The 27,520-nt window shown below is 38.2% G+C and overlaps 1 protein-coding gene, 2 long non-coding RNA genes and 2 other non-coding genes across 6 annotated transcripts; 3 read left to right on the forward strand and 2 right to left on the reverse strand.

The window, feature by feature from the left end:
• Positions 1-1,657: 1,657 nt before the first annotated feature.
• LOC103099924 (uncharacterized) lies at positions 1,658-2,617 on the reverse strand. The gene is made up of 2 exons (XR_473530.2): positions 2,488-2,617; positions 1,658-1,990 (listed from the first exon to the last, which is right to left on the reverse strand). It is a non-coding gene; the product is annotated as an uncharacterized LOC103099924 (long non-coding RNA).
• On the forward strand, positions 2,485-9,214 carry RPSA (ribosomal protein SA). The gene is made up of 7 exons (XM_001368920.5): positions 2,485-2,759; positions 3,679-3,845; positions 5,303-5,421; positions 7,191-7,436; positions 8,150-8,278; positions 8,630-8,795; positions 9,052-9,214. Exons 2-7 carry the CDS (start codon positions 3,713-3,715, stop codon positions 9,144-9,146), a joined length of 888 nt encoding a protein of 295 aa, XP_001368957.1. The 5' UTR covers positions 2,485-2,759; positions 3,679-3,712; the 3' UTR covers positions 9,147-9,214.
• On the forward strand, positions 5,078-5,232 carry LOC130454818 (small nucleolar RNA SNORA62/SNORA6 family). Its single transcript, XR_008912615.1, has one exon. It is a non-coding gene; the product is annotated as a small nucleolar RNA SNORA62/SNORA6 family (small nucleolar RNA).
• LOC130454817 (small nucleolar RNA SNORA62/SNORA6 family) lies at positions 7,598-7,753 on the forward strand. Its single transcript, XR_008912614.1, has one exon. It is a non-coding gene; the product is annotated as a small nucleolar RNA SNORA62/SNORA6 family (small nucleolar RNA).
• A 2,756-nt stretch (positions 9,215-11,970) lies between the features above and the next one.
• Positions 11,971-21,114, reverse strand: LOC103100205 (uncharacterized). 2 transcript variants are annotated; one of them, XR_008912458.1, is made up of 6 exons: positions 20,862-21,114; positions 20,682-20,760; positions 20,109-20,158; positions 19,768-19,820; positions 19,432-19,484; positions 11,971-12,717 (listed from the first exon to the last, which is right to left on the reverse strand). It is a non-coding gene; the product is annotated as an uncharacterized LOC103100205 (long non-coding RNA). The 2 variants fall into 2 exon arrangements; XR_008912459.1 differs by lacking the exons at positions 19,768-19,820; positions 20,109-20,158 and having other exon boundaries at positions 20,862-20,994.
• Positions 21,115-27,520: the final 6,406 nt, after the last annotated feature.

Consider the following 27,520-nt stretch of genomic DNA (forward strand, 5'->3'; position numbering starts at 1 on the left):
CTTTGGTTCTGCAACATGACATGAACCATTAGCCGTCTTTGTACTTTACTCTTTTATTTAAACAATATTGGGGGCAGTGGAAAGCCAGCCCTAGAGACAGGAGGTCTTGGTTTTAAATCTGGCCTTAGACACTTCCTAGCTGTGTAACTCTGGGCAAGTCCTTTAAACCTTAATCACTTATTCCTTACTCTTCTTTTGCCTTGGAACCTATACTTAGTATCAATTCTAAGTCAGAAAGTAAAGGTTTAAAAACAAAAACAAAAATCTCAATATTATGATTAATCAGGAGCATAAAATGTAAAAAATAAAATTTTATTGCTCCTCTAAACCTTAAATGATACAACTGACAAATATTAATCACAGAATTTCCTAGCAAGGTATTAGTGAGCCCTAATTCTTTCTTCATTTTTATTACCTTTTGATTGTATGTCACTTTTTTTCTGAATATATTTCTCTCCTGTAGTTAGTAGATTGCCCTTTGTAATAAAAAATAAAGAATAAAAAATTTAATCAAAATAACTAACCTATTATCCAAGTCTGAGATAATATTCAATGTTTCATATCCATTGGCCCTAAACTCTGCATAGAATAGAGGAAGTTATGTTTTTTCATCTCCTTTCCAGGTGCAAATTTTAGTCATCTTAGTTATACCCCATTTCTTTTTTTTTGTCCTTTCCTTTGCTTTTTGTAATGTGTATATTGTTTTTCTGGGTCTGCTTACTTCACTCTGCATCAATTCATATAACCCTTTTCATGCTTCTCTGAATCCTTCATGGTTATTATTTCTTATGGCTCAATATTCCATAACATTTAAGTACCATACATTGTTTAGTTCATCTAATCCCTTGGATAGCTGCCTTGTTTCTAGTTCTTTGTTTGTCCCCGATTTTCATAAAGTTTGGTAAAACTAGACTGAACTCTGGTGCTTTTTTCATTTCATTTTTTAATGTCTCTTCCTTTTTTTGCTTTAGCATCATGCAAAAGGGTAAAGATATGCTCCGATAGTTAAAAATTACACAGAAATTATATCCAAGCTTGAACTAAAGTGATAGTAATTGGGAAAAAAGGGTCTGATACAAGATTGAAAGGAACTAGTGTTGAATTAAATGTGGGATAAGGGTAGGAAGAGAAGCTTTTGATTTGTAAATCTTTATTTTCACATTTTATTTGTGCAATAATATTTGGTATTGAAATATAAAAGAGATGTTTCTATCTCCTTCAAGTACCCATTGTTGATTTATAATCATCAAAAATCATGGGTGGGCAAGCTTGTAATATACAAAGGTCTTTTCTCAAAATTACCTCCCCCATATATTCTAATAATCAATGATTCTTTTGGGTTAACTAGCTTTTCTAAAATGCAAATATCTCTCTTGATGCCTTTTTTTTTCTCAAGAAATGATGTAGGGAGATTTCTGTGTGGAACCTCCTTTAACTCAGATTAGTAATTTCTCAGATACTTAGTGTCTCAGAGAGTTTCCTGATACCATCAAGAATTACTCTAATGTAATTGCTAAGGAGGAGGCCCTGTAGAAATTCAATTTTTGGGAAAGAAGGCAGTTCCAGGATGGGAAAAATATAATTTTGGAGAGGACAGACAGAGGGTGTAGGAAAGAGCCAAATATGTTCACTGCATCAACACTGGGAATCCCAGCACTAGAAAAAATTTAAGCATTTTATTTAGTGCCTACTATGTGCCAAGCACTTTATAAATATCACTTCTGATCCTTAAAACAACGCTATGAGGAAGGTACTATATATATATATTCTTTTACAGATGATGAAAACTTAGAGATGGAATGATTTCCGAAGCTCATATAGTTGAATGCATCATTGGTGGGATTTGAAGATGAAGCTCTCCTTATTTTAAGTCCAACACTCCTTTGAACCACACTGACTCTGTATCACACTGCTCAATCATTGCTTGTTGAATGAATCTCTGCTGTGACAAAAATTCAATCTGTCTCTAACTGCTATTTGCAGGTTTTTCCTGTTAAGACATAACTGGAGTTATTAAACTGAAAAGTTGATGGGCAGCATTAGGGCTTTGTGATGTTACTTTCTCTATGAATGAGTTACAAGACTCCTTTCCCCCTCACCACCCCCCGCCCCAATTCTTCAAACATCTTCTCCTCTGGCCAATTGGTTGTCTGTGAACAAGACAGAATTTAAGTTCCTTGGGGGGCAAGGGCTGCTTTGTCGGTCTTTGGATTCCCAGAGTTGGCACACAGTAGAGCGTCATAATTTTTCTTTTTTCTTCCTCTCTCATCTTTCTTTCCTTTCCTCCCTCCCTTCCTTTTTCTTCCTTCCTTCTTCTTTCTCATATTTCTTTCCCTTTCTTCTTTTTCCCAGTTCCACCAGAGACTTAAATGAATTTAATTCTTAAATCAATCCTATGTCCCTCCCTCTACAGGACAGAATGCTGCGCATGCGCTCTGGCTGGTGCCCGTCTACTCAGATTCGTGTTTAGGAGGCGCACGCGCATACCCGGCGTCTTTCGGTGAGGAAGGGAGCAGGCGCGTCCCTTTCCCGTTGGCCACTTAACGAGAGTCGCTTTATCCCGGTCTTCCTCAGGACCTTCGCTCTGCTCTGCCCCGCCCCCTTGCGACTACAAGTGGCCAAAGAAGAGCTTGGCGACAAGGAAGTACTTCCTGCCCTTGCCCCGCCCCCTGGCTGACGGGGTTATATAAGGACGTCATTTCCGCCCGTGCTCCCTTTCCGCGGTCCCCAGAAGAGGGTTCCATACGGCGTTGTACTCGGTTAGTGTCCGCGGGTTCATCACCGCGTCCCTGCGGCTGCAACCGCTATGGGCCGAAGGAGGGGCGGGAGGCGGGAGGCAGGAGGCCGCGGGTTGGGGGGGTGCAGCGCGCTGGTCCGACCCTGACGGCGCGCGGGGCCACAGGCCTCTGGAGGGCCGGTGCACGTGGCGGCCTCCCCGGGCCTCGGCCCGCCAGGCCGCGCTCCTTCCTGCCTTCCGTGTGGAGGTTCCGGCGCTCGCGCCTCTGCGCGGAGGGAATGAAGGCTGGGCCTGACGAATAATCACGCTGCGTACATGGGACTCGTGCAGGAAAAAGGTCCCTCTCCCCCTATGTACGATCCGAGTATTCCCAAGGACCAGACATGGCATCCTCGGAGGAGGGAGAGGACTTGTCCAGGGTCCCAGAACAGGACGCAGGGCAGCAGGGGTCCCATGGTCTCCTCTGACACCCACACTCAGTGAATCTTCTGTGGACTAGCAGAGCAGCTACTGGTCCTCAACCAATAGCAAAGGAAGTTCACTGAAGCGTTAGGGATGAGCCTGGAGAACCTTCTAATTGACGTAGGTCCGTGTTTAGTGTCTTAATAGAAATTAAGTGGTCTTTTGTGTTAGGCAAATGGTTTTGACTTTGGGGTCCCCCTGGCATACCCGACGTGGAGAATCACCGAGAGTAACTGTCAGGAAACCTACCAGCCCTACCCTTTAAGCTGAGTTGCCGGGGCGAAGGCCATTGCCGGGGGCGAAGGCTGTTGCCGGGATGTGTCTGGAAGGATTTGAACCCCTGACCTCCTAGTTTGGAAGCTGCTTTCCAAGTTTATACTTTTTGGCTTATTTAGGAGTATGGCAATTGAACAGGAAGGATGGATTTTTCAAAAGGACACCCAAATGCCACAAATTCTGATTGTTTTCTGCCATTTCAGGTTTCCGTCGTAACTTTAAAAGGAAACTTCCACAATGTCCGGAGCCCTAGATGTCTTGCAGATGAAGGAGGAGGATGTCCTCAAATTCCTTGCTGCAGGGACCCATTTGGGTGGCACCAATTTGGACTTCCAAATGGAACAGTATATCTACAAAAGAAAGAGTGATGGTGGGTCTTTGACGTTAAAACAAGTGCTGGACAGGTTGGGAAGCCTACTTATTTCTAGTTGGTCGTGTGCCTGGGGACAAGTCAAGAAAGTGGCTGGGGGAATTGATGCTGGAGGATGATTTTGGGAGGGAGCAGTTCTGAGCCATTTAAGGATATTTAACAGGATCCTGAAAAGATAGGCATAATAAGCTCACATTTAATAGAGTGCTTTAAAGTTAACAAAGCACTTTGCTCACAACTTTGTGAGGTATGTGCACTTTCCCCATTTTGCAGATGAGGAAACTAAGACTTAGAGATCAAGTGACTTCTGATCACATGGTAAGTAACTATTTCCGAGTGAGGATTTTGGCCCAGGTTTTCTTGCTCCGAATCTGTCATTCATAGGCCAAACCACTTTTCATTCTGTGTATTGTATATATCTGGGAATTAGTGATTTAAGGATTCCCAGAATTTTCAGAATTAGACTGATAGGTCTAAGTGTATCACCATGTTGTGGAACTTATAAGAAAGATATGTTAAATGGGTTCACTTAACCTAACTATATATAATCACATGAAATCAATAGTAATTTTGTTGGTTACCCTCTGGACCATACTATCCATGGGGTTTCCTTTTTCTCCAGAATAATATAATTTAGCACTAAACAAAAGAAAAGGCATTGCAAATACTAAGTATCTTCATGTTTCATTCTTGACAGTATAATTTTACAATTGGTAAATTCATAGTCTGATAGTGAATCTTTCCCACCTTGCCTTTTAATTGTATTTATCTTTGCATTTGGGTTGTTGAGAACAAAGATTTAAGTTTCTACTATGGACCAATGCCTAATGTAATTGCTCTGCAAATAATCTGATCCTCACAACCCTGTGAGGTAGGAACTATTATGATCCCCATCCTACATTTGAGGAAACTTAGGCAGGTTAAGTAACTTTGGCCAGGGTCACATGAGACTTCCAGCCTGGTTCTTTCTAACTCCCTTCTGCATAAAGATACTCTACTAGCATTTTTAAAAATGGTGAACTTTTTCCTATTCTAATCCCTCGAGATGAAACAAATTATAAATATATAACTGGAATTAAGAGATTTGTAGATATTTAACGTAATAGAGGAAGCAACTTTAGAAGGCAAAAGTTTTGGTAATCTAGGTGATCAGAATTTGAGTCAAGTTGGTAGAAGTAGGAAGGGAAAGGAAGGAATGAATGCAGAAGATTCCATTGTTGGGTCAATTCTAATCTGCACATTATTAAAACCCAGAGTTTAGGCCAGTTTTGGGCCAATGAACTTCTGAGTGTCGGAAGTGTGCTACAGTATGTTGGGCAGGATTTTCGCTAACACCAGTAGAGCTTGTCTCTGTGACTGGAGTTTGATAGTAGTCACTGCCACATTTCTGATTTTAGGTGGTGTTCTTAGTGTTACATTTTAAGTTGGTTTTTAGAACTTTGTTCTGCCCGCTATAGGCATCTACATCATTAATTTGAAGAGAACTTGGGAAAAGCTTCTGCTGGCAGCTCGGGCCATTGTTGCCATTGAAAATCCAGCTGATGTGAGTGTCATCTCATCTAGGAATACTGGCCAGGTATGTGAATTGGGAAAATTTTTCATGTTGAGACTGATAAAGTCACATTTGTAACTCTTAAGGTATGCTCTCATTTGATCCTCCCAATTGTCCTAATAAAGTTGATGGTAAGAGGTCATTCAATTTTGCAGATGAAGTGATTGAAATTCAGACCGGAATCTGCCAGGTCTAAATGTAGAAATTCTTAAAAAGCATTTCCTGACAGTTATGTATCTGGGATTTTTATTGATAATTGGTTTAATTTAAAGTATTTTTAGAAGTTGGTTTGAATTTTATAAATTGAGTACAATCTTTGTATGGAATTACCTGCTACAGTGAATGAATTCATAAAAGTATAAAAAGGTAAGCAGAAACAAGCTACTTAAGGCATACATCTGTGATGTTTTCCAGTTTATATGGGAATTTCCAGAAAAATATTGTTAAACTTTTAACAGGAGCCAATTTCAAGGTATGGGCAGTATGATTTAAAAAATATTTTTTCAGTAATTTATAATGGCTTTGCAGTTTTGTATCAAATAAGAAAGAAGCACTGGAAAACTTTATACATGTATTATGAAATTTATTATAATATATTATATGAAATGTATTATGAAAGTTGTACAGATAGATATGTAATAATAAACATCTGTTATTAATATGCTAATGACTGCTCATTTAATGAGAAATAAAAGTAATTTATGAAAGAAAAAAAAGATCTCTGGGTGCAGGTCCAGCAGCAGTCTTTGCAGGACTAATGCCTTCTACAAATTTGGGTCTTTCATGTCTATCAAAGCTAGCTGGGAATCTGGTTGTGTACAAAGTCAATATGTCCATTGCCTGAACTTGCTGGACAGTTTTTGACTTCCATTATTTATAATTTTTAAGTCATCTAGATGGTGGTTTACTGTCACAGAACTGATTCTAGTGACATAGTAGTCAGTTCCTTTTTTTTTTAACCTATAATCTAACATTTTAGAATCAATACTGTGTATTGATTCCAAGGCAGAAAAGTGGTAAGGGCTAGGCAATGGGGTTTAAGTTGACTGCCCAGGGTCACACAGCTAGGAAGTGTCTGAGGTCAGATTTGAACCTAGGACCTCCTGTCTCTAGGCCTAGCTTTCAATTCACTGAGCCATCTCACTGCCTCCCTCCTAGTTATATGTTCATGATAGAATGAAACATCCATTTCAGCCAAATTTTATCTAGTTCTCAGAAAGCATGGAAAAGTTAAGAAATTTATCATTGCTTGTTTTTTTACTCAAAAGATATTCTCAGTGGAATATATTCTTTGATGTGAGGCTTAAAAAAATTTTTTTTTGGTGAGCATTCTCTAAACTTGCCTCCCTTTTCCAGTAGAACAATTTAGAAAATCATCCCAAAAAACATAGCCCTACAAAACATCTTATTGGATTTCCAGTCTATTTTAAGTGGCAGGATGGATAGTGTGATTAATCTTCAATCCTGGGGACTTAAAGATTTAACATTTCTTGCATTGATTAGTTTTAAAATTTAAAAAGTTGTTTTTCTCTAATTGTATACATTTTTCTTCTGCTTATATCACTGTCCCAGTTCATAGAAGTCTTTCAATTTCCTAGGAAATTGTCTACATTTTGTCACTTAGGGCACATAATGTGAGGCTTTCTACATGATAAAAAGAAATGGAGAAAAATAGGAGTATATTCAATACCAAAAACAACCTTGTTCATAGAATTGTTGGACACTTATCTGTCCTTACAGTGGAATATAGTCAATTTACTTGTAATCCTTTGGTTCATCACTTTTGTCCTCAGCGAGCTGTTTTGAAATTTGCTGCTGCCACTGGAGCCACACCTATTGCTGGACGCTTTACACCGGGCACCTTCACTAACCAGATCCAGGCAGCTTTCAGGGAGCCTCGCCTCTTGGTGGTCACTGATCCTCGGGCTGATCACCAGCCTCTTACTGAAGCATCGTATGTTAACCTCCCAACCATTGCCTTGTGCAACACAGACTCCCCACTCCGCTATGTGGACATTGCCATTCCATGTAACAATAAGGTATCATCAATAATCTCTCCATCACTTAGATTTTCCAGTGAGGTCTTAGAGAAGGGAGTACACATCCATATTGTGACTGCAGGCACTTTGCTAAATTGTCATTAGCATCTTAGGAGTACCAGAAATGAATTAGCTCTTGGGAAGAGCTCATTAGGTGTCACTTTGCACACTGTTAGAGCTTGGAGCTGAGGCCAGTTACTGGCTGATGAACTCACAAGTGTAGGTTGTGTGCTATATTAATGGCAGGTTTTTCGCTAACACCACAAGGGCCTTTGTGGTCCAATGAGTGGAGTTTGATAGTATTCCATGCAACATGTAATTACATTATTTCAAAGGAGATAGAGTAAAATAGGCACTAGAGAGGGTCTTGGGCAACCTGTGATACATCAAGACCTGAAGTGCCCAACTTTTGGGTATGTTATATAGTGAAGACTTTTTTTTTGCACTTTAAAATTATTTTATTAGTTTTTGCTCCTTTCTTATTAAAAAGGTTCCTTATCCCGACTATGAATTTGCAGATGGATAGCAGGTTGCTTTAAGGTTCAATGAGAGGTCCTTTCTGTACAACACTGAGCTTTGAAACAAACCACAGGTAGATGTTAATTTTTTTGTTTTGTTGTAGAAGCTAGAGAAAGTATGACAATAGGTAGTTATGAAGTGAGGGAGCTGTCATAATATTTGCATGATTATATTTGACTATGTGACTTTTGCAGGGAGCTCACTCGGTGGGTCTGATGTGGTGGATGTTGGCCCGTGAAGTCCTGCGAATGCGTGGTACTATCTCCCGTGAGCACCCATGGGAGGTTATGCCCGATCTCTACTTCTACAGGGATCCAGAGGAGGTATCTTTGGCCATTTTCAATGTGGAAATTGATGATGTGTATAGTATTTGGACATAATTAGGTCCTATAATTTACCCTGAACAAAAATGATTTTCTGAAATGCACATGCTGTGTTTCTGCACTATAAGGGGAGAATTGGTTAGCATAGTGAGCAGTTCTTTGGGAGGACAGCATGAAAGGAAAGGCTGTTCCTCCATGGGGGCAGCATGGGTGGAAAGGCTGTCCCTCAGACGACATCAGTGTATATATTCTTTAGATGCTATGTCCTGGTGTGGACGTGACCTAGAGTATTAGTCCCATAGGCATTTGGTGGGGTGAGGTGGTCATTGTGTTCCCTGTGATTTTTACTAGATTGAAAAGGAAGAGCAGGCCGCAGCTGAGAAAGCAGTGACAAAGGAGGAGTTCCAGGGTGAATGGACTGCACCTGCCCCAGAATTCACTGCTACTCAGCCAGAGGTGGCTGATTGGTCTGAGGGAGTACAGGTTCCATCTGTGCCCATTCAACAGTTCCCTACTGGTAAGTATGGGGTAAGAGGATATAGTTTGTATTAGAATATGGAGAATGGAGTACACATCCATATGTGCACCAACAAAGTGAAGTGTTATTTCCATGAGTTGGGGAGAGTGGTTATCTGTTTTAAGAGGCTTTGAAAATATGGCCATAGATATGTGGTTCACATATATGCTATTGTGCATATTTTTCTTTAGATAATATTTGTTGAACTAAAAGGTAAATGGCACAGAGCTCATGATTTTTTCTTTTCTATTTTTAGAAGATTGGAGTGCTCAGCCAGCTACTGAGGACTGGTCTGCAGCTCCTACTGCTCAGGCTACTGAGTGGGTAGGAACTACCACAGAGTGGTCCTAAGTTTTATCCCAGATGCTCTTAATAATGTTGAAAAAATTATGACTGAAAATAAACATCAGTTTCTTACATTCTTGGTCTCATTTCATCCTTTATATTGATTATTCCAATTTTTTGCCTCAGATTTTTATACTTTAGAATGCTGAAAGACTCTTGAACCTTTGTCCATCTGTCATAAACCTATAGAATCTCCTTGGTATTCCTTTGTCCAGGATTAACAGTAAGGTCAATTTAATGATTTGTGGAGAAGACAGTGCTAGAGAGATTTTGGATCTATCGTGGACACTGCAATATCTTAAATGTAATTGGGCTGTGGATTTCATCTTTTCTGGATTGATATGCTAGTACTATTGATTTGGACCATATATTGAATGAAGTTTTAGTGAATTTATACTGCTTTAGATCTGAAAAGGAATCCATTAGTCTACCTTATCTTAAGATCCTATTCACTTAGTGAAGGATTCAGTACAGTGTGTTTGAGTCCGTAGAAGCTACTTAGTGGTTTTTAGGAATATCAACCTGACTGCCCTTCAGGGAGCAGGATGTCAACAAGAAGATGCCTAGCCCTGAACTGTAAATTACCTTTCAATCCAATAATTCTTTGAACTTTTATTTTTTTAAATTAATTTTTAATTCAGTCTTATTCTTCAACTATTAAATCCATAGTTGTATGTAATGCTTTCTTGGTTCTACTCATTTCACTTCATTATCTCATGTAGTTTTTTAAAAACCTCATTACAGTGCAGTAGTAGTCTATCAAAATCGTATAACATTTTTTAGTCATTCCCCAATTGATGAACACCTCTATTTCCAGTTATAGCTCTGGGTTGTAATTCCAAATTGCCCTCCAAAATAGGTCAGTTCACAGTTCCACCAGCAGTGTATTATTAATCTCTACTTTTCCACATTTCCAACAACTGTTAATTTGTACCTTTGTCATTTTAGCCAATCTGGTATGAGATGATATCTCAATTATTTTGGTTTGTGTTTTCCTAATCAGTAGTGAGTTAGGGCATTTTTTCCAGATACCTATATTTTTGATTTATTCATCAGAAGACTTCATATCTTTTGCTCACTTATCAATCTGGGATGGCTCTTATTTTCATAAATTTGGCAAAGTTCCCATTTTAGGTATGAGGCCTTTGAAGAGACTGAAAATCATCCCCCAATTTTATGTTTTGGCAACAACTCTATTTGTATGAAAAACTCCAATTTAATGTCTTCAAAACTATGCATTTTAAATATTAAAATGCTTTTCATCTCTTGTTTACTTACTAAGACCTGTTCTACTCATAAATCTGATAGGGAATATGTTCCTTGTTCTAATTTGCTTTTAATTACCTTTTATGCCTAGATCCTGTATCCATTTTGATCTTAGTGAATGGTGGAAGTTTTAGCAATTTTTTGCCAATTTTACCAGTACTCTGGATCTATATTTTTGTCAAATACAAGGTTACTATAATTTTTTTATAATTGTCTCTTCTGTTCCACTGATCTACCTTTCTATTTTTTTAGCCGGTAACAATTTTGATTACTGCTTTATGATAGTTTAAAAAATGGCACTGCTAGACTTTCCTTTGCATTTCTTTTGTTATTTTTCATCTTCTGTTCCTCTAAGTGAATTTTGTTATATTTTTTAGCTCAAGATAATTTTTTGGCATTTTGATTGGGATAGCATTGAATAAGTGATTGGTTTAGGTAGGATTGTCATTTTAACCGTTCCTGAACAATTAATATTTATTTAAATCTATTTATGTAAAAAGTTTTATAATTTTTTTGTCAGTTTCTAGGTTTGTTTTGGCCGGTATACACCCAGGCATTTTATTCTGTATGGTTATTTTAAATGGAGTATCTGTCTTGTAGGATTTTGATAGTAATAGGGACTTTTGTAAGGGGGGATAGAATTAATAACTAGGAGATAAAGGGGGAAGGGACAAGGGAGGGACCCTTAGAAGGGGGGTGTTGGTATAGAACTAGAAGGATAAGGGGAGAGGATGAGAAAGAAGTCAAGATGAATAGAATTTTAGATGGTTAAATATGACATCTGTAGAGAAGTGAACACAAATTGAAAATATACTTCATGGTAGATGGTAACTTAAACTGCAGATCAACTTTTTCTGGAAAAGCAGAAATATTAAATGCATCTTTTTTAGGCTACAATGCAATAAAAATTGTATATAGTAAGGGACCATGGAAACAAAGCAAACTAGTTGGAGACTAAATCTTAAAGAATGAGTATGTTAAAGAACAAATCATAGAAACTTAAATAATTTCATTAAAGAGGATGATGAGACACCATACCAAAATCTATAGAATACAATATTTTTAAATGCTTATATTACTAAAATAGAGAAAGAACAGATCAGTGCACTGGAAATGCAGTTAGGAAAAGAACAAATTAAGGATCCCCATCTTAAATACTATATTAGAAATCCTAAAAATTAAAAAGTAAGATAATAAAACTGAATGTAAGAAAACCACTGAATTCTAGGAGGTGGTTATGTGAAAAAAGACCATTGGTTAATATGGTTTAAAAAAAGAAAACCAAATCACTAGCATTAAAAATGATGTGGATGAATATACTACCAGTGAAGATAAAATTAAGCAGGAGTTATTTTGCTTAATTATGTACCAAAAAAATTTGTAAGTGAAATGAAAGAACACTTAAAAGAAACTTCCTAGGTTATCAGAAGAAAAAATATAGTATCTAAATATTTTTTATAAAAGAAATTGAACGGGCCAGGAATGAACTTCCTAAAAAAGCATCAGGATCAGGTGGTTTCACAAATGAATTCTGTACATGTAAAAGTCAATTCCAACAATAATAAAAGTTATCAAAATACTTTTATGAAGCAAATATGGTACTGATTACCTAAACCAAGAAGAGCAAAAACAGGAAGAAATTTAAATAAATATGGATACATAAGTCCTAAATACATCACTAAGATTATACTTTGTAACCAAATAGTATTTATACCAGGAATACAGGAATGGTTTAATATAAGGAAAAGGACCAACATAATTGATTATATTAATAACAAAGGTAGTAACTGATTATATCAATAAATGCAGAAGATGCCATTGATAGAATATAACACTTATTAAAAGCACTGGAAAGCATAGGTATAAATGGAGTTTTGTCTTTTTTTTTTCTTTAGAATATTTTTCCAAGGTTACATGATTTATGATTCCCTCCCCTTCCTGAGCTGATGAAAAATCCCAGAGTTGTATGTGTTTCATTGTAGAAAAACCTATTTCCATGTTACTCATATTTGCAGTAGAGGGATTCTTTAACATCAAAACCCTAATCATATCCCTGTCTAACCACATGATTGATCTTGTGTTTTTCATTTGGTGTTTCTGCTCCCACATTTCTTTCCCTGGATGTGTGGATAGTTTTCTTTCTCCTACTTTCCTTTGAATTGTCCTGGGTCATTCATTGCATTGCTACTAGTAGAGAAGTCCATTACATTCGATTGTGCCACAACGTATCAGTCACTGTGTACAATGTTCTGATTCTGCTCCTTTCACTCTGCATCAATTCCTGGAGGTCCTTCCAGTTCACATGGAATACCTAAATGGAGTTTTTCGTAAAATTAAATGAAGCATTTACCTAAAACTGCCTGCAAATATTATTTGTAAAGTGGTGATAAGCCAAAAAGCCTCCCCAATAAGATTGAGAGTTTAACAAGGATGCTCATTATCAACAATATTATTTAACATAGTATTAGAAATGCTAGCAATATAAGAGGGGAAAAGAAATTGAAGGGATCAGAATGGGCAAAGAGGTAACAATACCTTTTTTTGCAGATTATATAATGGTATATATCAGTGGTTCTCAACCTTTCTAATGCCATGACCCCGCAATACCCCCAAACCAAAAAATCATTTTGGTGGCTACTTCAAAACTGTAATTTTGCTACAGTTATGATTCGGAATGTAAATACCTGATATGCATTATGTATTCTCATTGCTACAAATTGAGAAGTTGAGAACCACTGGTATATATGGAAAATCCTAGAGATTCAGTTTCATGAACCAATAGTTTTATTAAAGTAGCAAGATATAAAATAAACTCACATAAATCATTAGCATTTTTATATAGTACTCATAGACCTTTCATTTAAATATATATTTTCATGTCTTTACTTTTATTGTTTTAGTCAGTTCTTAGAATCAGGAGTTCTATGAATTTATAATTTAAAAAAATCACAATGTTAAATTTGTCAGCCTCCAAGTTTTAAAACTAGTGGCAATATAAAAATTACATTTAGCAAATCAATAATGTTAAGTTAATGATAAAATATTCAATAAAGGCAGAAATAACCCAGGAAGTAATAGTTACATGCAATTAATATATTTCACATACAAATAATATAGGTAAATTAAATATTAAAACTTAGAATGTGCCAGGCATTGTTCTAGGAGCTGACAATACAAATATAGTGAATGAAACAATCCCTGTTTGATGGGGGAATTGGAAAAGAAGGGGTTGAAAATGAAACACAGTGCCTATAGGAAAGAGAAATGCAAAACCCTTCATGGAAGTCCCTACTTGCAGTGAGTTTTAGTATTGACCTGCATGTATAGCCTATAGATCTTTCTCCCTACTACTAATACAGCCAAGGGGTATATTTTTATATTTCTTTTTAAATTAATTGTAACATATCTCATTAATCAACATGTTCTATGTCTGTACCCTAGTTTATTTCATAAAAATATTGGGAAAAGGTTACTTCGGAATAAAAAGAATAAACTGGAGAAATTTTCTATAGGATTTTACTTCTATATCATCTCTGTCTATCCATCTATCCATCCATCCATCACAATTCACTCCTCATCCATCCCCTAGCTTAAATAAACATCAAGTTTATTGACAATGCTATTTATTAACAAGTAACCAACAGTAAGGAAACACAGGATTATTTATAATATTGGTTATGAGAAATATACCCTAAATCATTTTTAACCATCATAATAATTGCTGACTTTTCAGTTGTTCAAACAGTCCTACCATTTTGTTTCAGATTTACCAAAGTCTTTTCTCGACAATTCTGTTTTTTTTTTTAAAATATGCACTAAACTTAATATTCTTAGGAAATAACTTCTCTTAGTATGTTTTCCCCCTGTATTTTCTTTGGACATTACAGTAATAGTACTCAGAACAAGTTAAACTCTTTCTTCTATAATAGACAGTTAAACACTGTCCAAGGTTCTGTGGCTTCTCAGTGTTCCATCAGACTAATAACAGTTATCATCTGTGGGAGAGGCTATTGAAATTGGTGTGAAGCATATGTGTTACACACATACATACAGACATACATGTATATGTGTATAATAGTCATTTTGGGGGGATGGGGAGTAGAATATACTATAAGGAAAACTTCAGTTAGATTGATCCTATAGGGAAATGACCTGCCTTGGAAGCAGTCAGAACAAGATGCCTACTATGAGAATTCCTCAAGCAGATGCTGAATTTGCATTTATCTGGGATGTGGTAATGTAGATTGTAGTTCAAGAAGAGGTTGTCTAGACAGTCTCTAAGGTCTCTAACTCATTGCTCAGAACTTCTGGTCTATGTTTATATGAATGGGGGACCTCTTAAAGACACGAATGAGCTACCCCTTAGGGAAATGCTGAACTTGGCTTGATCCTGACTCTTCTGGAGAGGATCTTCAGTTCTTTTGAAATCATTAAACCAGCAATAAACATCTAAAGACAAAACAGGGTTATCATATAAAGGAACTTGTTATCATATAAAGGAACTCAAGACTAGCAAGGAATAATTATAGCCCATCTTCCAGTGACTGCCATTCCATCCCTCACCCTCTGCCCCTCTCCCCTTACAAAGATTCAGTTACAGTGCAGACAAAAAACCAAACCCAAACAAGAGTCCAAACCAACTCATGACACAATCTAGGCAAATTCCTGCCACATATACCAGGGTCCTGAGTCCTGAGGGATCCCAGGGTCCTGAGATCCATGGCAGCTTCAGTTCTTGTTCCACAGGAATAAAGATGGGGTTGGAGTGAGGTGTCTTGGAGAATGAGTTTAGGTCTTAGTGAGGTGACACATAGACAGGCTCCTTAAAATGATGGTCTCAGAGAGAAAGTCTCCCATCAGGAGGGCAGGAACAAAGGTTAATCCTCCTTGTTTGGATAGTAATTTCTCTATCCTGGAGTGCTTAAGTAAAAGGTAAGGCTGATTACTTGTCAGAGATGCTTGGAGGTAGGTGAGGGAGAGGGGGATTGGACTAACGACCTCTATGGTTTTTATGGTGCCATGATTATATGTCTACAACTTGAGGCAGAGGAGAGGGAAACATGTGCCTTGAAGGAAGGTCATGGTTTGTAGCAGTCCCTTGATTGGAATACTTAGCGAATCAGGACAGTAGCCCAGAGAAATGCAATTGGATGTCTCTCCTTTGTGTTAATCTTTTGGGTAGACAGTTTAAAGGATTGCTCTGTAGAAGGAGAGTCCTACTGTGTGTTTCTCTTGTATTTCACTCATGGATTGATCTGTACAGATGCCACCATGGAAGATGTCTTTGGACCTGAAAGGGGAAACTTGTAGAAATCCTCTCTCCAAAAATCGAGAGGCAAAGTAGTAGTAGTAATAGGAGGAGGAATAGTAAAGATGATAACAATTCACATTTATGGAGTACTTTAAGGTTTGCAAAAAACACTAATTCATTATTGCATTTAATTCTTCCAACACACCAATGGGCAAGTTGCTATTATCCCCATTTATAGGTGAGTAAAGTGAGGCTGAGTGAGAATAAGTGATTTGCCTAGTATAGAAGATCAGATTTGAACTCAAGACGTCCTCCCTCTAAATCTAGGACCTTGTCTTTCTTTTCCTTCCTTCCTTCCTTCCTTCCTTCCTTCCTTCCTTCCTTCCTTCCTTCCTTCCTTCCTTCCTTCCTTCCTTCCTTCCTTCCTTCCTTCCTTCCTTCCTTCCTTCCTTCCTTCCTTGCTTCCTTCCTTGCTTCCTTCCTTTCTTCCTTCCTTGCTTCCTTCCTTGCTTCCTTGCTTCCTTGCTTCCTTCCTTGCTTCCTTGCTTCCTTCCTTGCTTCGTTGCTTCGTTGCTTCCTTGCTTCCTTGCTTCCTTCCTTCCTTCCTTGCTTCCTTGCTTCCTTGCTTCCTTCCTTCCTTCCTTCCTTCCTTCCTTCCTTCCTTCCTTCCTTCCTTTGTAAAAATTTAATTAATTTAGAAGATTTTCCCATAGTAACATGACTAATGTTCTTTCCCTCTCCTCCTCCCATCCTCTTCCCATAGCCAACGAGTAAATCCACTGGGTTTACATGTGTCATTGATCAAGAACTATTTCCATATTATTAATATTTGTACTAGGGTGATCATTTAGAGCAGTGGTTCTCAACCTTTCTAATGCCGTGACCCCGCAATACAGTTCCTCATGTTGCAGTGACCCCAAACCAAAAAATTATCTTGGTGGCTACTTCAAAACTGTCATTTTGCTACAGTTATGATTCAGTATGTAAATACCTGATATTCATTATGTATTCTCATTGCTACAAATTGAGAGGTTGAGAACCGCTGGTTTAGAGTCTACATCCCCAATCATATTCCCATTGAACCATGTGATTAGGCAGTTGTTTTTCTCCTGGGTTTCTACTCCCACAGTTCTTTCTTTGGATGTTTTCTCATAAGTAGGACCTTATCTTTCCATTATGCCATCCTTTTTCTCCCCAAATTCAATACTTTGTCTAGTACACTATTCTGTTGTGTCTAAAGATGATCAGCCTCTCTTCTGATTTTCAAGAAAGGATAATGAGATTGGTATATGGGGTCCCTTTCTCAGGAGACTTAATTTTCACGTGTGTGAGATTTTATATATAATATAAATTATATAAATGTGTCTTAAGAGGAATTAATTTGGACTATACATTCATTGATTTCCACAAACTACAAACCTCTTTTTTGAGGTTTTTCTTTCCAGAATTGAACCTTAAACCATAGAGTTTTTTCTGTTTATAAATTCCTTGGGAGCTATGAATATAAGGTTTCTCCAAAGCTGTTTTTATTCCAGATTCCATTTTTCCCCCTAGATGGCAATCATATACCTTAATATAAAAAATAAATGTATAGGTAGCATAGATATTTGCCAAAAGGGTATGGATTTGAAAGGATATAAGAAGCTTTCTCTTTTTCCCACTTCCACAAAATCCCTCATTGCTTAAGATTCCATCCTTAGATCTTAATTCCTAGAGCTGTAAGTTTTAATACTTTTAAGAATTAAGTTTTGTGCAGGATGGAGAGAGCATGGTGGGAACACAAACCTTGCCTAATTCACAGTGTTTTGTCTTTTTTAGAAGCTGGTGGGGGTTTCAGGCAATGTGGTACAATGGTTAGAGTGCTGTATTTGTAGTCGGAGGACTGCCTTGAATCTCTTACTAGCTGTGTGAGCTCTGGCAAATTCCTTAATCTCTCTGGGCCTTTATTCCCCCATCTGTGAAATGAGGGGGTTCAATTAGGTCAGAATCATCCCTCTCATTACCTGCTGAGTCAAGGTCTCCAGTAAGGTCTGAACCAGGTTAAAATGGAATCGGAAAATATTTAAGAAAATAAATAGAAGTATAATGCAACAAAAATAGTGTGAATTTGTGGCTTTAAAAGTCAACATGCAGCTAAGAATTTGACATCCGGGGATCAGGTCATTTCCAAGGCAGCTTCCAGCAGCTCTCTAATTCTATGATTCCTCGAGCCCTACCTCTAGGAACTGGAAATCGAGTTTGCATCATCTTGTAATGCTGGATCCTGATCAGCAGAGGGCGCTGCGAGCACACTTTTAATCTCTGGCGTGCACCCTGTGGGCAGAAACAACCTGACACAAGACATCCTGATAGCAACGCTGGTAAGGATTGGTAGTTATACTGTCTATCTGCATGTCACTTTTCAAAGCACAGTTATCTCATTTGGTCTGCACATTACTCCTCTGAGGCAAGGCACAGAAGCTTGGGTTCTTTTCAGTTTTACCAATGGAGAAACTGAGGCACAGAGAAATCGAGTGGCTTGCTCGAGGCATCACAGAATGTGGTGGAGTTGGGATAGGACCTGAGGTCTTCTGATGCCAGTGTCCTTCCTACCATTTTTTTTTAAACCCTTACCTTCCTGTCTATGTATTGATTCCAAGGCAGAAGAGTGGTAAGGGCTAGGCCATGGGGGTCAAGTGACTTGCCCAGGGTCACACAGTTGGGAAGTGTCTGAGGCCAGATTTGAACCCAGGACCTCCCGTCTCTAGGCCTGGCTCTCCATCCCCTGAGCCACCCAGCTGCCCCTGACAATGGCTTCTTAACAGTGAAACGGGCATCGGATAGGACACTTGTAGGCTTTCACATGCCATGAGTAAATCAGTTGTCCAGCTCTCCGGATACATGCTAAGTAAATTAAATATCTGGCCCTTGACACGGCAAAGACTATAAACGTCTCTTTAAGCCTCCGAGTTACAAACCGTGGAAATGATCTCCTGTAGGGACGTTCTTTAATTAGAGAAACGACATTTTATTTCCAGGTTTGCATCCTGCGGCAGTGACAGGAATCGCCATCGCGGCGACACTCTTAGGAGGCGTAGCCGCACGAACCGTGCCTGCCGAGGACCTAAGCAGCTCTCATTCCAGGAGAAACGAATTCACATCTTATTAAGGCCCAATTGGATTGTGCCCGTCTCCTGCCTCCCTGAGCTTGGCTCTGCTCCTGACCTTTGGCTGCTTTGCCAGGCTTCACTAGCTCTGAGCCAGGCCAAGCTGCCTTTGCTTGGGAGCTTGGGCCCTGGGCCTCCAGCCACTGGCCCAGGGGCCCAGCGGGACCCGCAAGGCGGGGCTTCTTCTGCAAGAGTGTTTTTTTCTAGCTTGGGATCAGTTTCCTGTCGAGTTAGTGTGGACAGCCAACTGCAGCCATCCGAGGCAGAAGAGCCACAATGAACTAATCATGCGAAAAAGAGGCTCTTATAAAAGGAAGACGAAGGTAAATGTGAAGAAAAACAAATCATATCCTTAATGGAATTTCCTCGGTGCCTTTCCTCTGACCGTCTGTCTTAGAATCAATAAAAGGATTGAGTCCACGACAGAGAAGTGGTAAGGGCCAGGCAATTGGGGTTAAGTGACCTGTGCAGGGGCACACAACTAGGAAGTGTCTGAGGCCAGATTTGAACCCAAGACTTCCAGCCTCCAGGCTTGGCTCTCCATCCACAAGGCCACCTAATTGCCCCCCATGATATTTTTAACATTCCTTCCTCATTAAGTCATTGTTGGCAATTTGCTAGAACTTACTTGTTAGCACCCTCCTTGTATCTCTCCATGGCCCTTTGGGTAACCCAAGATTCCTAGGAAAGGTGTAAAGATGAAATAAAGCACAATTACTGCCTTTATGGAGCATGTAAACTAACAATACACATACAGAAAACTACAATTAAAAAAAAGATCTAGAAAAGGTACAAATTAAAACATTTATTCTATTTTTGTTGATTGTTTTAATTAATTAATTGATTAATTAAGTAATTTTAAAATTAATTGGTTCTCCATCCACAGAGCCACCTAATTGCCCCCCATGATATTTTTAACATTCCTTCCTCATTAAGTCATTGTTGGCAATTTGCTAGAACTTACTTGTTAGCACCCTCCTTGTATCTCTCCATGGCCCTTTGGGTAACCCAAGATTCCTAGGAGAGGTGTAAAGATGAAATAAAGCACAATTACTGCCTTTATGGAGCATGTAAACTAACAATACACATACAGATAACTACAATTAAAAAAAAGATCTAGAAAGGGTACAAATTAAAACATTTATTCTATTTTTGTTGATTGTTTTAATTAATTAATTGATTAATTAAGTAATTTTAAAATTAATTGGTTCTCCATCCACAGAGCCACCTAATTGCCCCCCCCCCCATGATATTTTTAACATTCCTTCCTCATTAAGTCATTGTTGGCAATTTGATAGAACTTACTTGTTAGCACCCTCATATCTCTCCATGGCCCTTTGGGTAACCCAAGATTCCTAGGAGAGGTGTAAAGATGAAATAAAGCACAATTACTGCCTTTATGGAGCATGTAAACTAACAATACACATACAGATAACTACAATTAAAAAAAAGATGTAGAAAGGGTACAAATCAAAACATTTATTCTTTTTTTGTTGATTGTTTTAATTAATTAAATTTTTTTTTTAACCCTTACATTCTGTCTTGGAGTCAATACTGTGTACTGGCTCCAAGGCAGAAGAGTGGGAAGGGCTAGGCAATGGGGGTCAAGTGACTTGCCCAGGGTCACACAGCTGGGAAGTGTCTGAGGCCAGATTTGAACCTAGGACCTCCCATCTCTAGGCCTGGCTCTCAATCCACTGAGCTACCCAGTTGCCCCCTGATTTATTTACTTTTAAAATTGATTGATTGATTTTCCATGGTTACATGATTCTTGTTGTCTCCCTGCCTCCTTCCCTCCCCTCTCCTGGAGTTGACAAGCATTTCCACTGGGTAATACATATATTGGATTGATTTAATTTAAAGATTTAAACATCTGACCTGGAATCAGGAGGGTTCAAACCTGGCCTCTGTCCCTTCCTAGCTGTGCAATCCTGGGTAATTTACTTAATCTCATTTCCTAGAAGGGAGAAAAAAGATTTAACTATCAATAATCACAAACATGTCGCTGAAGTCTATGTAAACTTCTACCACATATCAGAAAGATCCCGAAAATCTTACCGGCAGCTTGTCGTATTAGGACTTAGAGCTGCAGTTGGGACCTCTTGTATATAGCGATGGGTACACTCCATCCCTACAGTTGCACTCCTCATACAGTGTCTGCACCGCACTGGTCCATGAAGCTTCTCTCCATCTACAGTCACATGATGAGTCTTTGGGGGCAGCTGGGCACCACACACCCTGGAGTGGTGAGTTTCAGTCTCAGCCCGACTTCTCATTTGCTGTATAGCAGCTGTCTCTGTGACGCGGAGATAACAGGACACTCCGTCCCACTTCACAGGAACGCTGGGAGACATTCAGAGCAAAACTGGCAGCTTCTTAAGGCAAAGTCCACTGACAAAGGCCAAGCCATAATTAGTTTGAGTTCAAGCCAGATTGTGGACCCAGTTTTCTCCCAAGGACACAAGAACACACCTGCCTCGTTGGTAGTCCCCATTCAGCCTTTTGTCTCCTTTTTGGTGGCATAATAGACGTGCTGTTCTGCTTTTCTAGGTGAGTTGGAGGTCTCCCTCATCATGGCGGGGTGCTATATCTTTTTCTGCTATTAATCATTTTAAAATAAGATTTTATTTGTGGAGCTAGGTGGTGCAGGGGAGAGAATATTAGGCTTGAAGACTCATCTTCCTGAATTCAAATTTGACCTCAGACACTAGCTGTGTGCCTCTACGCAAGTCACTGCTGGTCTCAGTTTCCTCATCTGTAAAAATGAGCTGGAGAAGGAAACAGCAAACCATTTTAGTATCTTTGCCAAGAAAATCCCAAATGGGGTCATGAAGAGTTGGACATGACTCAAATGACTGAACAACAGCAAGTAAATAGAAACCTCATCCCTACGCTATACATTGAACCCTTCCTTAAAATCAACAAATCCCAACATATACAAATCCAAACAAATCCCAAAATAAAAACTCTTGGTACAATGACTACATCTGAGGAGGTGCCCCATTCTGTCCTACTATCTCCTGCCTCCTTCTCTTCTTTAAAAAACAAACATTGGGGGCAGCTGGATAGCTCAGTAGATTGAGAGTCAGGCTTAGAGACAGGAGATCCTAGGTTCAAATCTGGCCTCAGACACTTCCCAGCTGTGTGACCCTGGGCAAGTCACTTGACCCCCACAATGTGTAGTATTGACTCTAAGATGGAAGGTGAGGGTTTAAAAAAAATAAACACTGCTCCCTCTTAAAAACAAAACAAAACAAAAAAACCAACAAACCCAAAAGAAACTTTACTTTCTGTCTTAGAATCTATTCTGTGTGTTGGGTCCAAGAAAGAAGAACAGTAACAGTAAGTAAGAACAGTAGGCAGTAGAGTTGAATGACTTGCCCAGGGTCTTATAGGTAGGAACCTGTCTCGCTTCTTTGAGGAAGAAGGTAAGATATATTATGTGGTCTCTGGGACCATCATTGGTTTTTCAGTGACTCAGAATTTGATGTTTCTTGATCTTTTCTCTTTTATTGTTGTAATCAATTGTAATATTGTTCTTCCTTCTGCCTATTCTGCCCTTTACCAGCTCATATAAAATCTTGTTTTGTTCCTCTGGATTTCTTATATTCCACAACTGATCTCCAAACAAGTTCTTCTATAATAAATTCCTCAACAGCCAAAGAGATGCTGGACACAATGGCGTCAATGCCAACCAGTGTTTTATTAAATTATAATTTATTTATTATTTATATATATTATATATATAATTATATATAATAAAAATAATAAATAATTATAATTATATTTATATATAAATATTATATAGATAATTAATTAATGTTAATTAAGAGAGAGCAAAGTCTCTGCTGAAGAGAGTAGTTAAAGATGATCAAAACCTTGACCCTAAAGATCTTCTCCCAAGGATGAGAGACAGTCTGAAATGAAAGAAAATATATTCCTCAATATGTGTGATCGGATTGCTCTTTTGTTGGTCATTGAGATAAATGGCACATGCTTGATATCTACAAAGCTTGATGCTTTGTAGAGAAAGGGGTTTCCATCAGGATGAACACTAGGTATGTGAGGGAAGGGAAGAAAATAAACATTTATACGTAGTGCCTACTCTGTGCCAGGCACCATGCCATTGCTGTCGTATCCAACTGGGGCTTTCTTTTCTCACCCTTACTTTCTGTCTTAAAAACAACTCTAAAACAGAAAGGCAAAGAAAGGGTAGACAAATGGGGGTTAAAGGACTTGCCTAGGGTCACACAACGAGGAAGGGTCTGCAGCCAGATTTGAACAGATGTACCTTAGTGAAGACATACCAGGACGATAAAGAACACAACCAAACCTTCACTCTACCCATTAGGAATTTCAGTTAATTCGTTCTACCTCCGCCATTTGCATCATCAATTACACACAAAACATGGGAATGATACTGTCCTCTATCCCTGTCTTGTAAGAGGTTTTTTATGTAACCGATTGGGAAATCCTTTTGTTACAAAGGAAACTGTGCCTTTCAGATGCTAGGTGGCATCTATGATATCACAGCCTACTATATCTCGTTCTGTTTGGGCGGAGAGTCTCAGGCCAGACGCTTAGAGGGGGAATTAGGACTTGTTAATGGGAAGACAACCTTATGGAGCCCAATTAGGAAGACCCTGGAGGGAACTGCAGGGAACTGTTTTTAGCAATCTTGCAGGGAGGACATTTGAAATGACTCAGCTGGAGGGGAAGATTGTTGGAGCTCTAGCACATGATGCTGGTGCAGCTGATTAGAAATTGGTGATGCAAATGGGGGAGGGAGAGCAAGTTAACTAAAATTCCTCATGGATAGAGTGAAGAATTAATTGTATTCTTTATCATTTTGGTATGTCTTCTCTAAGGTACCCGGGTTCAAATGTGGCCTTGGACACTTCCCAGCTGTTGAGCTCTGGGCAAGTCACTCAATCCCATTTGCCTGGCCTTTGCTTTTCTGTCTGAGAGTTGTTTCTAAGACAGTGTTGTTCCCTTGTGCTTGACTTTTCATGATCCCATTTAGGGTTTTCTTGGCAAAGATACTAAAGCAGTGTGCCATTTCCTTTTCTAGATGAGAAACTGAGGCACAAAGGGTTAAGTGGTTTGCTTAGGGTCATTCATAGTAAATGTCTGAGGCCAGATATGGACACAGAAAGCTGAGTTTCCCTGACTCCAGGTCTGGCTCTTCTCACCCCCTAGCCGTCCAGATTACAGAAAAAGTATTCCAAACTCCCAATTAAAGAGAATGTTTGGGGGAATGAGAAGGGAAATTCTGAGTAACTAAATTTTCTGGTTAACCATTCATTAGAAAACTGTAGTTGAAATTCTTTCTAAAGTATATTAATCTGTTTTCCTGCCTGAGTAAATTCAGTACATTGAATTTAATCTTACTGATTGAAGATTCCCTTCATGAGCCAATGTATAGTAGTGGCTAGACACTATATTTGGATGGGTTCATGACCCATCTTTGATATTTACTACCTGTGTGCTCTTGGAGCAATAATTTATAATATTTGGGCTTTAATTTGCTTTTTTTTTTTTAAATTAAACCCTACCTTCCATCTAGGAATCAATACTGTGTATTGGTTCCAAGGTAAGGGCTAGGCAATGGGGGTTAAGTGACTTGCCCAGGGTCACACAGCTGGGAAGTGTCTGAGTAATTTGCTCATTTATAAGAGGAATAGGGTAGAGGAAATGTCCCTGAATCTGTTATCCTATGAACAGCCTTATTTCATTGTAGATATCAAAGGTACAAAAAGCTGGACTGAAGTACTACTTCTGTGACAAAGATGAACATTCTTTTAAAATTGAATCTTGGGAATTATTTTTTAAATTTGTTCCCTTTTCTTAAAACTCATGGACAATAAAATTCCCATTTATTGACGGCGTAGCAGCAGTTGAGGTTTTGGTTAATTGAAGATTCACTGCAGTGAGGCTACCTAAAGCTTTTGCCTCTGAAACCTTTGATAACCTTATTTTTTAAGCATCAAAATAGGAATAAGGAAGCTGCACTGAGCTAGTAGAATGAAAAGCCTGGGATGAGAGAAGAATAAAGAGTTGGAAAATCCATGCTCCAACCCATTTGGAATCTCGAGAAGTAGAATAAGGAGCAGGTAGGAATAGAGGGTGCCTTTGTGAATTCTCACTGCTTGCAGTTCTGGGTGAGGCTTCATGCCTTAGAGACTCCTGGATGGTTCAATCATTTTTGTGTCGATGTGAAAAGCAAGGCTTTTGAGTACGCAAAGCTTGATGGATGGTAATAGGAAAGCAGAAGGATTGAGATCTGGCCAGTTCCTTCTGACTGACAACAGACTCTTGGCTTGGATCAGTGATATGGAACCCAAGAAGAAATGGGGTCCACTAATCTGTATATGAGGTTCCCTGCAAGGGGATCCATTGACCTAGTTTGGAAATCTAAGGTTATCCATGTTTTATTTACTTTGTTGAATTTCCCAATGATAATTTTACTTTGTCATATCCCAATAACATTTTAATCTGCTCCCAACATTTGGAAGTGTTGCCCACAGAGAGTTTGACACCTGTGGCTTAGATGACAGGAAAGCCTGCTAGAATGGGTCAGGTAGCCCTAAAAAGTTTATACGCATGAAGATCAGGAAGAAGAGATTGTGGGCCTATATGGAGGCTGGTTTCTTTGAATTTTCACTCATTCATTCATCAAATATTTACTAAGTGACTACTGTAGGAAGAGATATTTCCACGGAGTAAGAAAAATATACACTTATCAGAAAACTTGGTTTCAAGCTCTAGCTTTTTGCATTTACTAGCTATGTGAACTTGAGAAAAAAATCCCCAATATCTCTGTGCCTCAGTTTTCCTCTCAGATCAATCAAATGTTTTAAGTTGTCCCTATTTCACATAGTTTGCAAGATCAGTTGAGAAGTTGTTTAGAAGAATATTTTTTTTACCACAAAATGGGGACAACTTAAAACATTTGATTGTCATGTAAAACACATGTAAAAATAATTGGTCATTGTTGTAAGAGCACATTCACACAAAACCAAACCCCCCAAATAGAAACCTAAATACACTGATGTGAAAGATAGTCTGCTTTGATCCATATCTATCCAATTCCAATGATTCTTTCTCTAGAGACCATCAACTCTTAGGATCAGGAAAAACCCTGTTTTTAAAGAGTTAAAACTCTAATGGGGGTGGGAAGTAGGGATATAGCATTTATATAGATGAATTATAAAAAAAGATAATCTGAAGAGGGGGTGAGTGTTAAGTACTTGGGGAACCCAACTACAGTATATTTTGGCATAGGAAAGGAATCTTGAAGGAACCTACGAACTCTTAAGGGAAGGGAGTTTAGGAAGGGATACATTGCAGTTATAGAGGAGACAGTTTCTCAAAAATGCAAAGAGATGGGAGATGAAATTTAGGGATCCCTAAGTTTAGGGAATCAATTTGGCTGGAGAATAGAGTGTTACAAGGGGAGTCACATGCAAAAAGTCTGGAAAGGGAGACTGGAGCCACAGATTTTAAATGCTTTTTATATTGAGGAGTTTGTATTTGATTCCAAAGGCAATGGGGAGCCACTGACAATTTATGAGTAGTTCAGGGACATAGTCAGACCTGTATTTTAGGAATACTTATTTGTAATCATTCAAGAGGATGGATTAGAGAAGGGACATGGAAATCAATTAGAAACCTTTTGTAATAGTATAGCCAAAAGATGTTAAGAGCCTGATCTAGGATGATGATCATATAAGTGGAAAGAAGGGAACAGAGATGGAAGAGATTATGGTGTAGAATTAATAAAACTAATTAGATATGAATGAAATAAATGAAAAAGTGTTTGATAAATGCTTACTTTGTGCCAAGCATGTGCTGACCTTTGTTTTAAAGATTCTTCCAAGGACAAAAGTCTTAATTTTTTTATTGTTTTTATTCTGAATTTAATGAACACCAAAAAAAAGAGAGAACATTTCTCTATATGAAGTAGAGTAGAAATAGAGGGTGTTATATGACACCAAGAATCTTTATTATGTACAGTTTTTAAAGTATATAATCAATTTGCTATATTAATTTAAAAGTTATTTTGGTGGTCATTTCTGAAATACTCTTTTCTATGCATTTTAAAATTTAATAGCTTTCAAAAATGACAATGTGGAGATAACATATCCAAATTTATGGAATGTAGCCAAAGTAGTACCTACAGGGAAATGTATTTCTCTAAATGCTTGCAGCAATAAAATAGAGAAAGAGCAAGTTAATGAACTGGATATGCAACTAAAAAAATAGAAAAAGGGCAAAGTAAAAATCCCACCAAATTGGAAATCATCAAAACCAGAGGAAAGATTAATAAAACTTAAAGTAAGGAAACTAATGAACTAATAAAAAAGAAACAGTTGGTTTTATGAAAAAATAAGTAAAATAAACTTAGTTAACTTGATTTAATAAAAGAAGAAAACCCAATTATCAGTATCAAAAATGGAAAAGGTGAAATTACAACCAAATGAAGAATAAATTAAAGCAATTATTGGAGGTCATTTTGCCCAACTATACGCCAATAAATCTGACAATCTAAGTGAAATAGATGAAGTTACAAAAATATAAACGACCCAGATTAACAAGAGAAGAAATAGAATACTTAAACAACTCTATCACAGAAAAAGAAATTGAATAAACCATAAAAGAACTCCCTAAGAAAGAGGTCTCAAAACCAAATGTATTCACAAGGAAATTCTATAAAC

This window comes from Monodelphis domestica, chromosome 5, assembly GCF_027887165.1.
Source record: "Monodelphis domestica isolate mMonDom1 chromosome 5, mMonDom1.pri, whole genome shotgun sequence".
Taxonomy (NCBI): domain Eukaryota; kingdom Metazoa; phylum Chordata; class Mammalia; order Didelphimorphia; family Didelphidae; genus Monodelphis; species Monodelphis domestica.